This window comes from Hibiscus syriacus, unplaced genomic scaffold (assembly GCF_006381635.1).
Source record: "Hibiscus syriacus cultivar Baekdansim isolate YM2019G1 unplaced genomic scaffold, ASM638163v2 tig00111402_pilon, whole genome shotgun sequence".
Lineage (NCBI taxonomy): Eukaryota > Viridiplantae > Streptophyta > Magnoliopsida > Malvales > Malvaceae > Hibiscus > Hibiscus syriacus.
The window spans coordinates 7,399,042-7,413,951 of record NW_024063082.1 but is presented as its reverse complement, the minus strand read 5'-3'; the positions used below and the strand labels follow the sequence as shown (position 1 = coordinate 7,413,951).

At 35.9% G+C, this 14,910-nt stretch overlaps 1 protein-coding gene across 2 annotated transcripts; it reads left to right on the top strand.

Annotated features, from left to right (window-relative positions):
* The first annotated feature begins 9,905 nt into the window (after positions 1-9,905).
* LOC120162086 (zinc finger CCCH domain-containing protein 29-like) lies at positions 9,906-12,561 on the top strand. Of its 2 annotated transcripts, none has more exons than XM_039172266.1 (2): positions 9,906-10,005; positions 10,456-12,560. In XM_039172266.1, the coding sequence occupies exon 2, from the start codon at positions 10,468-10,470 to the stop codon at positions 12,511-12,513; it is 2,046 nt and encodes a 681-aa protein (XP_039028197.1). In that variant the 5' UTR covers positions 9,906-10,005; positions 10,456-10,467; the 3' UTR covers positions 12,514-12,560. The 2 variants fall into 2 exon arrangements, with proteins under 2 accessions (XP_039028197.1, XP_039028198.1); XM_039172267.1 differs by having other exon boundaries at positions 9,945-10,001; positions 10,453-12,561.
* Positions 12,562-14,910: the final 2,349 nt, after the last annotated feature.

Here is a 14,910-nt window from a genome sequence, read left to right as displayed (position 1 = left end):
GACAAAACAAAGACAAATATATTTCACAGTGTTAAAGAATACACAATTTAGCAGAATTGGCAGCAACCGAACAAATTTACTTTCAACCAAAAGACAAAACAAAGACAAATACTATTTCACAGTGTTAAAGAATACACAGTTTAGCAGAATTGGCAGCAACCGAATAAATTTACTAAGCAATCTAAGTGAAATGGCTAATCTAAGTGAAATTACGAGTAAATTTATCATTAAGTTAAATATGGAAAATCTTAAACTTACCTCGTTGCGTAGAGTATGAACCTCATTCTGCAACGATACTATCATCTCACGTAGAGCGGCAACCTCACCACGTAAAGTTGACACCTCCACACGCCATGCACCATCGTTATCGCGTAGAGTACCGATCTCCTCACGCAAGGCATTGACCTCATCACGTAACTCCCTTGACTCATCCCGTTGAGGTGGAGGTGGAGAACAGGGAGATAGGAGTCGTGGCATCTTTGCCGGTCGCCTATCATGAGGTGATGGTGGAGAAGAGGCTCGATGATGTGACGGGATAGGTGATGGCTCTCGTTCTAGAGGTGTATAGTCGTCACGATCGGGTGATGGCTCTAGGTGAGGTGATGGCTCTCGAATTGGAGGAAGTGGATGCTGCTCATCATCCGTGCCATCAAAAAAACTCTGACTAGCTTGCCACCAATCAGTGGCAAGCTCTTCCTCCGTGGGTGACAGTCTTTGTAATGGAATGTTGGCCTCCTAAAATATAAAAACTCAAACAAAGTTAAACGTCTACTATTAATAACTTGTTTATATATTATATGAAAGTATTGTGTTAACTTACATTATTTATTGTGGCATATGGTATTAAGTCTTCCCAATCCAACAGAGTTTTCCTCTTCCAGGAAATAGCCCTGGGAATATCATTTGACGTTTTTATTGCATATGTACGCATGCTGGGGAAAGCCTCGAATATCCAAATCTACAAACAATATAATAACAAAATTAGTAATTGTTAAATAATTAATTATAATTTTAGAAACATTATATAGAAATTCTTACCTTAAAGGCCCAAACAAAGCCTGACAAAGTGTATTTGGACCCATCGCCCCGCAAACTTTTGCGGTCATCAAAGGCAGACGACAACTTAGTCCAGGTAGCTTTCCATATATACGAACCCCACGGAAACAGATTCCATGCATTCAGGTCCTCTACCAATATTATTAGCTCCCGATGAATAGGTTGTCTGGCCTCTCTGCCTAAAAAGCCGGCATACACAAGTAGTAGAAGGCATACTCGGACAACATCGACGTCTTCCATCCGAGTGAAACCAGCTTTCTTATTAAATAATTTCTTCAGGTCGTCGACATGTAGGTTCGGCTTCTCCATTGACTCATCCGGAAAAACCCGGGATAACCATGATGGGCGGGCGATATGACGAGTGTACCGGCCTACATCATCGTGTCCGAATCGTAGACCAGTGATTAAGCAGAACTCCTTCCGCCCAAAGCAAGTATACGCTGGTGGAAAATGAAACCATATCTCTTCCTCACCACGTTGTATACTGTCGGGTAGATTTGATGTCATGGTCTGAAGCCACAAATGGGTCAAATTAGCATCTCCACCCGGATGCTGTACTCTCAGCCATGGCCCGAAGCAGGTTTCCTCAAACAATTGTCTTTGAGCAGGTGAAAGCTTCTTTGCAATTGTAGTGGCCAGGCTGACTTTATTTCTCAAGGTCAATTGAGCCGAAAAAAATTTCTACAAAAACAATAAACATACCAAGTTAGATATACCAAAAACAATAAACATAAAAAGTAGTAGTTTATTCTTGAAACTAAAATTTGCAACACTGTTTTGTCTTTTGGTTGAAATGAAAATCGCAACGAGAGAATCGCAACGCGAGATGACAATCGCAACGAGAGAATCGCAACGCGAAATGAAAATCGCAACGAGAGAATCGCAACGCGAAATGAAAATCGCAATGCGATTTTGGTTTCGCGTTGCGATTCTCTCGTTGCGATTTCATTTCGCGTTGCGATTCTCTCGTTGCGACAGTCATTCTCTCGTTGCGATTTTCATTTATCTCGTTGCGACTCTTCTGCAAATTGAAACTTGAATGGATTGCATTACTTCAACCAAAAGACAGAACAAAGACAAAGACAAATACTAACTTGAAAATCGCAACGAGAGAATAGCAACGCGAAATGAAAATCGCAACGAGAGAATCTTAACGCGAAATGAAATCTAAGTGAAATGCTTAATCTATTATTGAAATGACCAGTAAACTTATCATCAGTTTCAATATGAAAAACCTACAATAATGCAAACATTTCAAAATAAAAATAATTAAAAAAACTAACCCTCGGAGGTTGATTTTCCATTTCTGAATATTGTGAGGGATTTCTGACCGTGAATGGTTGTGAGGGATTTCGCCGGAGATGGGGACGGAAATCTTCGGAGATGGGGACGGATTTCTTCGCCGTAGAGAGTGAGAGATGGAGATGGGACTGAGTTGTGCTTTTAGGTTTTAGGTTATGAGTTGCGATTACGGGATTTTGTCTTAATATTCTTTTTGTAATTTGAAAATAAAATACGCGTAGCGATTATAATGGCGCTTTAAATATCGCGTTGCGATTTACGGATACGCGTTGCGATTTTATGTATTATCGTTGCGATTTACGGATACGCGTTGCGATATACGGATACGCATTGCGATTTACCCATACGCGTTGCGATTTACGGATACACGTTGCGATTTACGGATACGCGTTGCGATTTATGTGTTCGCGTTGCGATTTTCATATTCGCGTTGCGATTATTTAAAATCGCAATGCGAATTTGTACTATCGCATCGCGATTTTCAAGAATCGCGTTGCGATTTTGGAAACTGATTTGCGATTCTGGGGATCGCGTTGCGATTTTTATTTCGCGTTGCGATTTTGTTGGTCATTTTGGCAAATCCAAAAAAAGTTGGTTAAAATCGTATATTATAACTTTTTTTTGGTCACTGAGGCGATTTTCTCTTTTATAAATAGCAAGCGGAAGGCATTTTTCCCTGATGGGAAAATAAATAAATAACAGAATTCAAAATTTTCGTTTTTATTTTTTGACTAAATATATAAACGCCTGTAGTTGAACCCTACTTTTGAAATTGACTTTGTAATATACCTCATCCAATATTTATGTACATTTTTTACATTAGAAACGAAAGATCATAAATTGGAAATTGCACGAGAAACCAGTGTTAAAAAATACATTAAAATGAATTAGTTAAACGACCTTAACAATAAAAGAGTGTTATTTTTTCTATGACTTAAATTCAAATAATTATGCTTATAGGTTTTTGTATACGTTGTCAATTACGAAAAGAATTAAACAAATATCATTATACAATCATCCCAAATTATTTAGAAAAAATAACGCAAATAATCTAAAGCAACATACAAGATTTTTAATTAGATAAATAAGAGTTGGAATCCTAATTTTAATTAAACGCAACTCCATCAGTCACATGATCCAAGATACTAGGAAACTGTAGAATAACGTGAAATTGAAATAAATTCTTCGCAAGTCAAATCCTATTGCTCTACTAAAAGTCAGCACTTAGGTGTGCTCACAAGAAAAAGCTACGGGACTACCACCAACAATTTGACGAACTCTAGGTTAAATTTAATTTTTTGGTCACTCTATTATGCTAAAGTTTAAGAACTATTCCTTAATTTCAATTTAACATAATTTGATTCTCTTATCTTTAAAATGCTATTAGTTATTCCAAATTTTTAACACTGTTAGCTATTTGTAACCCCCTCAGACTGATGCGGATAGCCCGATCCGATTTGGAGTGTCACATTAGGGCCACCGGAGCGACCCACCATAGAAATAGCGAAAATTTTAAAATTTTTCTTAAAACATGTAAAATCATAAAATGATTTATTATTTTTCAGAAATAAAATGGGTTTATCAGACTCTGATATAAAAACAAAATACAATCTACATGCCCCTTAATCACATGTACCATACTCTGTAAACAACGCTGGAAAAGCTCCCTTACTGAATTCGATAGATGTACTAGTACAATTCTTTTAACCTGCAATGGTGAGTAATAGAGTGAGCTTCGGAAAGCTCAGTAATACAGAACTACCAGATGATGCTACATGACATGCAGATAAATGAGAAGCCATAATTTCCTTATTGAATCAAACGTATACCAATTGCGGAATAATCTGGGGGTTCCATTAGTAGTTCATCGAGTAGAAGCCATGAATCTCAGTTCATAAGAAACCTTTCATACTATCGCGTTTTCATGAGGTCGAATAGGATATCTAGTGTGTTCCATCAGTACGATAAAATCATAATAGGTACACTAATCAAATGGTAGTTCAGTAAAATCCCATAAACCATATTGTAGTGGAGTTTTTTTTAAACTCGTATTTTAAAATCATCTTACAAAGAGTTAACCTAAGGGAACATCTTAAGGCCTGAGAGCCTACTCAAGATAGATTTCGGGGTCGTGAGGCCTACATAAGAACACATCTTAGGGCCACAGGGCCTACCGGAGAATGATCTCAGGGCCGTAGAGCCTACCTAAGAGTCACATTAGGTCCATAAAAATTTTCCAGCTTGATCAGAGTTGTACCTTACAAATCTGTATCTCCAAGATACACTTTATACAATGATACAAATCCATAAGCTATCACCGTTAAGTCGGTGCATCCATAAAACAGTAACCATAGATTTCAGTGTACCACATGTTAAAACAATAAAACAATTTTTCAAAATATAAGGAACACACTAGAGAATCCAAATATTTTTCAGATGCATTTTGTAGTTATCAGTATGGATAACATGAACTTATGCAATTTGATCGGATTCCAAGAATAAGATCTCATTGAAGAGAATCGATTTCTAACCGATCTAATTAGACATTTCAGATTGATACTTTAGAATTCCACTAAGTTTCCATGTGCATCAGGAAAACGTTCAGGAACCTTTATACATAATAATTCTAAATTCAGATTTATTGTGAGTGATTCCATTACCCAAACAATCAGGGGTATTCAGGAATATACTTTGAATTCATAGGATTTCAACCCAATTGAACCAAATGAGGTATTCAGAATCTTTTCCTTCTGCGTTACTTGCGTTTTCAAACATGACCGAAGTATTTTAGATGAAAAAATAGAATCGAAGATTCAAGTCATTTACAATCTATGACTATCGACCGTATTATCAAACAACTCGAGCTACACAACTCTCAAACTGATGCATGTCAACAAGTCAATTCATTATCCTTCCAGTGTATTCACTCTTTAATACCATAATACAGATCCATAGATCATCCCTATAATCATCGCTGAATAGATCTCCTAACTGTCTTTATTTCTTTTCCATGTTTCAACGATATCAGGAATTACGGACGTACTTGATTCATGGTTCATTTAACAATCATGTCTATTCTTGTTACTTCAGAGTTTTCCCGAGTAATTCAGACGTTTCTAAATTCCAAATACATATTGCATTTTCATTCAGTTCAATTTAGTCATATACTAGAGTCATTCTAGTATTCTTGGTTGATTTATCTTACGGATATCCACTACTTACTATAGAATATGCTCTAGCGTTGAGTTGAGTACTTCCAAATTATCATCAATTCAAACTTGAGGAAACAAACAAGCATTTAAGTGGTTCCTATGCCATTCAAGTATTGATATAACACTAATATTGGTTGATCAGCTTAAGTTGCGTTCTATAACCTTTAAGAGCAGTACAATATCCATGTTTATTTGAATTTCTTAAATAATCCAAGACATTTACTTAGTCTAGGACATAAGGGTATTTTGGTCCTTTTTATGCTCAGCGATCTTACATTCATTTCAAAGCTTGAGGATATCCATTTATTCCTGGCTTGGTGATATTATTTAATTATTTCCATTATAGGGGTATTTTGGTCATCTTACAGATCTAGAATATTTCAATCATTTTCTTTCGTCCATTCTTATTATTTAATTCAAACTTATCATTTATGTCAGTCCCTTCGAACTATTTTGACAATATATCAACATCGATAAATTATTATTCTTCATGTACTTACTCAAGTCGGAGATTTACAGGTTAAATGCATTCTCAGATGTTGCTGACGAATTATTAGGAGTTTTTCATACAAAAATAGGATCTCAACAATCAAATCAGTAATTTATCGTTTTAAAAATAAATTCTCATGTTACTTTCTCATTCAGAGTCAACTTGGACTATTTTTACCTCTCAAGGGCATTTTCGTAATTTCTTAACTAGATAATTTCGGTATTAACTCTTAACGAAAATAATTATACTTTTAGAGATCCAATGGTTAATTGCTTTCCCGAACATTCTTTGATCTTGAAATGATTCTTTAACCGACTTCTAGTATCTTGTACAAACCCTCTTGGGTTTAAAAATCGGTTATCCGTATTTCCTAAGCAAAACTAGCATTTCTTATGCACATATGAAATTTTACCGAATCAATGTCTTTTCAGAGTTATTAATCAACTTCTAGGGACAATTCTTGTCATCTTACAATATAAGGGTATTTTCATAATTTTATCCTACTGAAGTATTCTCATAATTTCCCATCCAAGTACCTTTAACATTTAACCTTTGATGATATAAAATATAAGTTACAAATCCAGAGCTGATTTCTTTATCACCAATCACAAACTTGTAATTTAATTCTAACAATTCCTTAATCTCTTATATTAGTTATTCGATTCGTATTCAGTTACATAATTTCTACTACATTCATATCGAGTGTATAAATTATTCAACTCCACAAAAGTGATCAACATTATCTTATTCATGCATTTACCAATATCAACATGTTCCATAAAGCATAAAGAGGTAGTAAAATATTGCCTCGATTTTCATGCAATACTGATCGACCATTAAACTCCATTCAAACGCCCTCGATCTTGAAATCATCTTCCAATATTTCCTCGAATCCATATCAACATAAATTACATAAAAAACGGAGCTTAATTCTGAAAAACGGATCGAATCAGATGATAAATCAGTGAAAAACAGCTTATCGGGTTCGAATTTTGGTGAAACGGACTTCGGAATAAGATTCAGGACATCGAAAACATAAATATGACTTTTTGAAAATCTTGAATTTTCGGTCAAAATCAAAGTCAACGGGTTTGACTGGAAATTTCGAGACATTCGGATCCGAATTTCGAAAAACGGAATGCAGAATCATATTTGGAACGTTGAAAAACATCAGGATAGGTATATTCGGTCAAAGTCAAAGGTAGTTTAATGCCCGGTCAAAGCCGGTCAAAGTTCTGGTCAACTATGGTCAACGCCAATCAACAGTTAACAGTCGATCATTTTACACAAATATCACCCTAACAGAAATTAATTACCAAATTAGCCACATTCTACAAATATTTACCAAACTAACACTCGAAATTTACACAAATAGCACACAAACAAAAATTAATTACAAAATTATCACCCAGATAATGCCCACTCTCGGGGGTGGCGCTTGTGGCGTGTGAATAGTGATACGGTGCTGTAAAATTCTCGGAAAAATTCGTAAAAATTATTTTTAGCGATTTTGAGGCACTTACAAAGCTCGATTCAAAATTTTGAACAGCGGCAGAGAGCTCAATTCCGAAATGTCAGAAACTTTGACGGTCTCACCCCTTCACGCGCCGACGACGACGGAGAAACAGAGAACATCGGTGGATTCGAAATGATGCAAGGAATACGATGGTGCGGGAGGTGTCAAAAGCGGATTGTCGGATCGTCGTTAATCGACCAAAAACCAACTGAAAACGAGTTATTTCCGACGATACTTTCGACTGAAATTAACGACAAACGGCGACGATTCACGATAAAACGTTTGAGGGGTTTTGTTCATCGGTCGACAACGAACACGATGATGGTTTCGGTTTGTCGATCGGAGATTGGAGGACGAATAGATCGATGTTGTAAGGAGGGTTGAGGAGAAGGGGAAAATGGAAAGCATTCTGGGAACTTATAGTGGGAAATGTGGTTTATATTCATCTTATATAAAAAATAGGTAAATCAATAGTTTAGTCATTGAACTTCTTGCACTTCTTAGTCTGCCAATTTTGAAATTTTATAAAATTTAATCTATAATTTCTTTCAAAATACTAATTAAATCTACCACTTTATAATTTTTAAAATTTAATTCCTAAAGTGTTACACTATTTATATTAAATTGTTAACGTAAAACTTTTCCAAAAGAATGTACGTGTCAATGAATTCTTAAAGGTGCTTGTAAAAAAATTCCAATCAAACGATTTAATCCAATAAAAAGCTTCCATGTCCATTAAGTACCTAAGGTTCTGTTTATTTTATTGTAATTGATTTTTTTTAAAAATTTAGTATTTGATTGATAAAAAATAAATGGTCAATCTAATTTATATTTTTAATTAACGAAATTTCTTTTGTATTTTTTAAAAATTAATCTATGAATTAATTTTATGTAAATTGTTTTCTAAACTTTTTACTTAAAAACATAATTACTCAAAACAATACTAATTTATAGATTTAATATTAATATACTATTTTTATTATTATTTTAAATATTAATTATTAAAATACATTTATTAATAATTTTAATAATATTATATTATATTTTTTAATATTTTAATATATTTAATTATATGCTCCCCAAATCATTTCTCAAACCCCAACCCGAAATACCTTTCTGACAACTTCTGGTTCATGGAATCAACCATTTCACCTCATTTTCTGACGATATACAAGTCATCAATTGTCAGCCGAAAACCTTCTCTTTCCTGGCTTATTCGTACGTCGATGGAATCATCGGTGGGAACAACCAAAAGACATGTCTTGCAAGCCCACAACCATTGAAGAAAGACTGTATCATGGAAACCAAAAAGAACCACTTGAGATCGAACTAATCTCGCAAAAGACAGCAACATGGAAGAAGAACAATAGATTGGGAAAATGGGTTGAAGAAGAACATGGTTAAGGAAGATGGAGGGTTCAAATCTTTTATGTTTTTTTTGGATGTGTTTTCTCATCAATTAATCTTGCGAAAGGCGGCAATATGGAAGAAGAAGAAGAGAATGAAAAAATGGGTTCAAGAAGAACCTGGTTAACGAAGGTGGAGGTTGGACGAAACCAAAACAGAGATTGAGATTTAGGTGTTTTAATATTTTAATTATTATTATTATTTTAAATTATATTTAGAACGAAATATTAATAAATTTATCATATTAGAGAAATAATAATAATAATAAAAAAATAATTCACGTTACCATAGAGAGCAGTGGCGGTTCCAGAAATTTAGAAATGGTGGTCCAAAATTTTAATTTTCTTTTCTTAAAAATAATGGGTATGTACAAATTGTAATTTTTTTCTTTTTTTCTTTACACATTAAGTTAAATTTTACCACTTTTTCAAGATAATGGGATGCACTTAACTCTATAGAACTTAGTGTATCCGCCACTACCATAGAGTAACAAAAAAAAATCAATAAATTTAGTGAGTAAATTAAAAAAATTAAAAGTATAATGAATAAAATAAAAGAGATAAGATAGTTCAGTTATTGAATTTGTAATTTATCCTATATATAGTGAAGTGAAAAGGAGATTGAGAAGGAGAAGAAAACAATGGCGTTGAAAAGAGTGGAAGTGGAAAGCTGAGTCAGCGCGGAGACATGGCCTGTCTGTATGTCACCCACCTAAAGGGAAGGCAGACGCGTAAAAGGGTGGCTTACAACTTGGACTCTCTCATCCCTCTTTCATTTTCATTTGTAAACAATCATAAAGCAAGAAGAGGGACCCCTTCCCTTTGAAGTTTGACCCTTAAATGAAGGCCCAGGAAGATAACTCACGCTTTCCTCTCTTCTTCTTCTTCCCCCAAAATCAACTCTAACCCTTTCTTTAAAAACCCCTCTCTACTTTGCTCTTACTTCTTCATTTCCAACTCTCTTCCCTCCTTTCATATAACCTTATTCTTCTCTGCGTTCCCTCCGTCCGGGACTGCTTTTAGGTAACAAGACTTCAACTTTGACTTTGATTCTCACTTCTTTGTCTATTAAAAGTGATTTTATGTATGTTTGATCTGATTTTTTTATGAATTCATGAGTTCTCGTCTGTTGGGGTTTTCTTTTTTGGTAAAAAGTTGTGAATTTTGGGTCTTTTATTTTCTTCTTAGAGTGTTTGAACTATGCTTGAATTTTCGTAGTGTTTGAAATTGAAGTATATGTAATAATTTTTACATATGGTTCCATGAATAGTAGCTTTTTATTAGATTATCAGACTCTGGGTTGTTTTTCTTTCAGGTCCTAGAATGAAAATTTTGTTTCCTTTTGAATTGTATGTAGAAACCATAAAGATTCCTGTGTACTTTGGTCTGGCACAGCTATAGAATGTTTTCTTCTTATTTGATTTTTGCTATGGAGTGAGACACTGAATTCTTGCTGCTATATAAATTATGCAGGGCTTGTTGGGGATGTGTTGTGGTTCAAAAAGTGAACTCGTTTCCTCAAATTTCACAATGGAGGGTGAGCTACAGGAGCAAAAAACTGTTGCTCCATGTAATTGCTCCGTTTTGCTCGAATTGGCTGCCTCTAATGATCTGGTAGCCTTTAAAACCGAAGTAGAAGAGAAAGGTTTGGATCTTGGTGAAGCAAGTTTCTGGTATGGTAGAAAAATCTGGTCGAGAAAGATGGGATTTGAAGAGAGGACACCCTTGATAATCTCTGCCATGTTCGGTACCGTTGATGTTTTGAAATACATCATTGGAAGTGGCAAGATTGATGTGAATGGGGCTTGTGGTACTGATGCAGTTACTGCCCTTCATTGTGCTGTTGCTGGTGGTTCGGATTCTTCGGTTGAGATTATCAAGCTGTTGCTTGATGCATCTGCTGATGTTAATCGTGTTGATGCTAATGGGAACAAACCTATCGATCTGGTTGTGCTGGCTTTAAAGTCTTTGAGTAATTCCAGAAGAAAGGTGATTGAGTTGTTGCTAAAAGGTGAGAATGTAATTGGTGTTAGCGGTCATATTCTTAACCAGAAAGACGAATCTGAAAAGACGGTGCTGCCTCAGTTGGTGAAAGAATCTGAGAAGAAAGAATATCCTGTTGATGTATCACTTCCTGATATCAACAACGGTATCTATGGAACTGATGATTTCAGGATGTATACCTTTAAGGTGAAGCCTTGCTCGAGGGCATACTCCCATGACTGGACTGAGTGCCCTTTTGTTCATCCTGGCGAGAATGCGAGGAGGAGGGACCTAAGGAAGTACCCTTATAGCTGCGTGCCCTGCCCCGAGTTCCGGAAGGGGGCATGCCCTAAGGGTGATGCTTGTGAATATGCTCATGGTATTTTTGAATCTCGGCTGCATCCTGCTCAATATCGAACAAGGCTTTGCAAAGATGAGATTTGGTGCAATCGCAAAATCTGCTTCTTTGCCCACAAACTTGAAGAATTACGTCCCGTGAATGCTTCAACTGGTTCAGCCATGCCTTCGCCGAGGTCTACTGCTATCAATGCAGTGGACGTGGCAAATTTGAGCCCTCTAGCACTTGGTTCATCCTCCTTGCCACTGCCTACTGCTTCAATACCACCCATGTCTCCTTTAGCTGCTTCTTCCTCTCCAAATATCTGGAACTTGTGGCACAACAAAGTTAACCTCACTCCACCTGCCTTGCATCTACCAGGTAGCCGCTTAAAGGCTGCTTTTAATGCCAGAGATTTTGATTTGAAAATGCAATTACATGCCCTTGAGAACCATGCTAGCCAATTGCAACAGCAACAGTTGATGGATGAAATAGCTAGTCTCTCCTCCCCATCTAGCTGGAGAAACGAATACAGTAGGCTTGAGGATTTGAAGCCTACTAATCTCGATGGTGCTTTTGGATCCCTTGATCCATCTCTTCTGTCTCCCTTGAAGGGACTTTCAGTAAAATCTGCAACACCAACCCAGTTGCAATCTCCAACTGGGCTTCAAATTCGCCAAAACATGAACCAGCTCCGAGCAAGCTACCCAATGAACCTTTCATCATCTCCGGTGAGGCAGCCATCAGCATTTGGTTTTGACTCATCTGCTGCAGTGGCTGCAGCAGTAATGAATTCCAGGTCTTCCGGATTTGCAAAACGGAGCCAGAGTTTTATAGACCGTGGGGCAATGACCAGTCGGGCTGGACTTACTGCCACCTCCACAACCATGATGTCTTCAAATATTTCTGATTGGAGTTCCCCTGATGGGAAACTGGATTGGGGCATTCAAGGAGATGAGCTGAACAGGCTTAGGAAGTCTGCTTCTTTCGGATTCCGGAACAACAATCCCACCACAACAGCAACGACAAACATGATGGCATCCAATGCCAATGAGCCAGATGTGTCCTGGGTTCACTTGATCGTGAGAGATGGTGCTTCTACGGGAGAGCAGTTGCAGCAGCAACAACGTTACAGTGTCGGTAAAGGGGTTCAAGAAACACTTCCACCGTGGATGGAGCAAATGTACATAGAACAGGAGCAGATGGCATAAGAAATACCCCTCTGCTCGTATCCATATTCTAACTTATATATCTAATATTCTTGAATTAGGAGGAATATGGTCTTTCGGATTCCGGAACAACAATCCCACCACAACAGCAACGACAAACATGATGGCATCCAATGCCAATGAGCCAGAGTGTCCTGGGTTCACTTGATCGTGAGAGATGGTGCTTCTACGGGAGAGCAGTTGCAGCAGCAACAACGTTACAGTGTCGGTAAAGGGGTTCAAGAAACACTTCCACCGTGGATGGAGCAAATGTACATAGAACAGGAGCAGATGGCATAAGAAATACCCCTCTGCTCGTATCCATATTCTAACTTATATATCTAATATTCTTGAATTAGGAGGAATATGGGATCAAGCAACAAGGAAATTTCTTGAATATTTTTTTAAAATTATTTGTCGTTTCCCATGAAGGGATTGTGGATAAAGTGTTTGTTAGGTACTTTCTTTGACAAAAATCTGTATTCTTTATGTATATTATTTTAATAAGATTACAGATATATTAGGTTCCACTCTACTTCAACCTCATCTCTTACATTTAATGACTTGAAGGGTGTGAAATGAAATTAAAAAATTTAAACAAAAAATACAAATACTAAATTCTTATATTGACTTTTTTATAGGATAAAAATTTTAATTTTAATTTTTTAAAATAAACAATCTATCTCCGTAATTCACATGTCTAACATTTCTTGTAAGTTAAGTCCCTAAAACAAACAGTATACTCAATATAAAGTTCAAAGATAAAATGATTCCTACCCAAGAAAATGTTGAAAAAGGCTCGTACCAACAATCCTCTTGTTTCTTTCTTTCACGTCCCTCTGAACTAAATTGCATCTTTCATGTTCCAACAAGACTCGTACCAACATTTCCTGTAAGTTAAGTCCCAAAAACAAACAGTATACTCATTCACGTCCTATTTCATCTTTCTCATCAAAATTACATCTTTCATTCATGTCTTCCAACAACAAAAACCAGTTAAAAATTCTCTTACCAGCAAATGCAAGATGCAGAGCTGCGGGAACCCGAAACTTTTGCGATGTTTATAAACCAAAACCCAAAGTCTCTGCATCCCCAAATCCTTCCTCCTCCACATCATCATCAACTTCCAATGTCGATACAATATCATCATCGTCATCTTCCTAAGTTACGCTCAGCCCTTGCTCTAAAATCATCGACAGCATCGCTGTGGTGAAGAATTCCAACGACCCTTATCGAGATTTTCAACACGCGATGCTTCAAATGATCGAGGAGAAGCATATATACTCCACGCATGATCTTCAGGAGCTTCTTCGATGCTTTTTGGAGCTGAATTCGCCATGCCACCACCACGTTATTGTCCAGGCTTTCATGGGGATATAGCACCTGGTAATCTCCATGGACCATCACAAAATAATAATGTGAAATTCTCACCAGTGCATGGCGGTTGGTCAATAACTCAAAATCTGGGTGTTATATATATAACATCTTGCTTTTATTGCAACTATAAGCAATGGCTAATTTAATAGCTTTGCATGCTTCATTTTAATTTGTTTATGTGTAATCAATAAGCAATTAATAAGAAAGCTGTAAACTGTTATTTCTTTAATGCAAGTATAGAACTAAAGCGATATTTAAAAGTATAAGATTAATTACTTTTATCCTCTAAAAAATTACATAGTCTGTATATAAGATAATTTTTCATATAATATATCTCATAAAAAGTGGAATGGTGTTATGAACTGCATAACTACACCAATAATCACTCCCCTTCCTTAGAGTTGAAGAATATACTTTGGAATCTTCAATTATACCCAATTCAGTGTGATTTGTAAATTATAACGTTTTCCAAGCATACTGTATCTATGTAACCACATCCGAATACAATTAAAAGATGACATCACTTTATTAGTTCGAATACAATCATTAAAAGATGACATGTGGACTACTGATGAGAAGAGATAAAATGGTATAAAAAGTTCAAAAAAATTCGCGGTAGCAATCATTAATTAAAATAGAAAAATTAACATCAGTGATGATTTTGTCAAAACCAATAGCCTGGTGACCAAATTAGAATATTACGTAATAGTTTGGTGACTAATGGTATAATTTATTCTTTTTGTTATGGTTTTATTAAATTTGAATAAGGTTTGGTGACTAATGCCTAAATCCCCCACCAAATGGCCCACTTTTATTAGATAACCCTTTTGACTGAAAGAGGCAGAAGGATAAAACCTTAATTTTGGGAAAAAATAATTATGGCTACTTCTACTATAAAAATATTAAAATGATACTAGGTTAAGGTCAATTACGGAAAATTCATTAAATTACATAAATTATTACACCTTCATGATATTTATCATAATTACGTAAAATATTATAATTACAATAAAATATTAATAT

Excerpts from the sequence above, each read along its gene's own strand:
- LOC120162086 (XM_039172267.1), top strand. The coding sequence starts at position 10,468 with ATGTGTTGTGGTTCAAAAAGTGAACTCGTTTCCTCAAATTTCACAATG.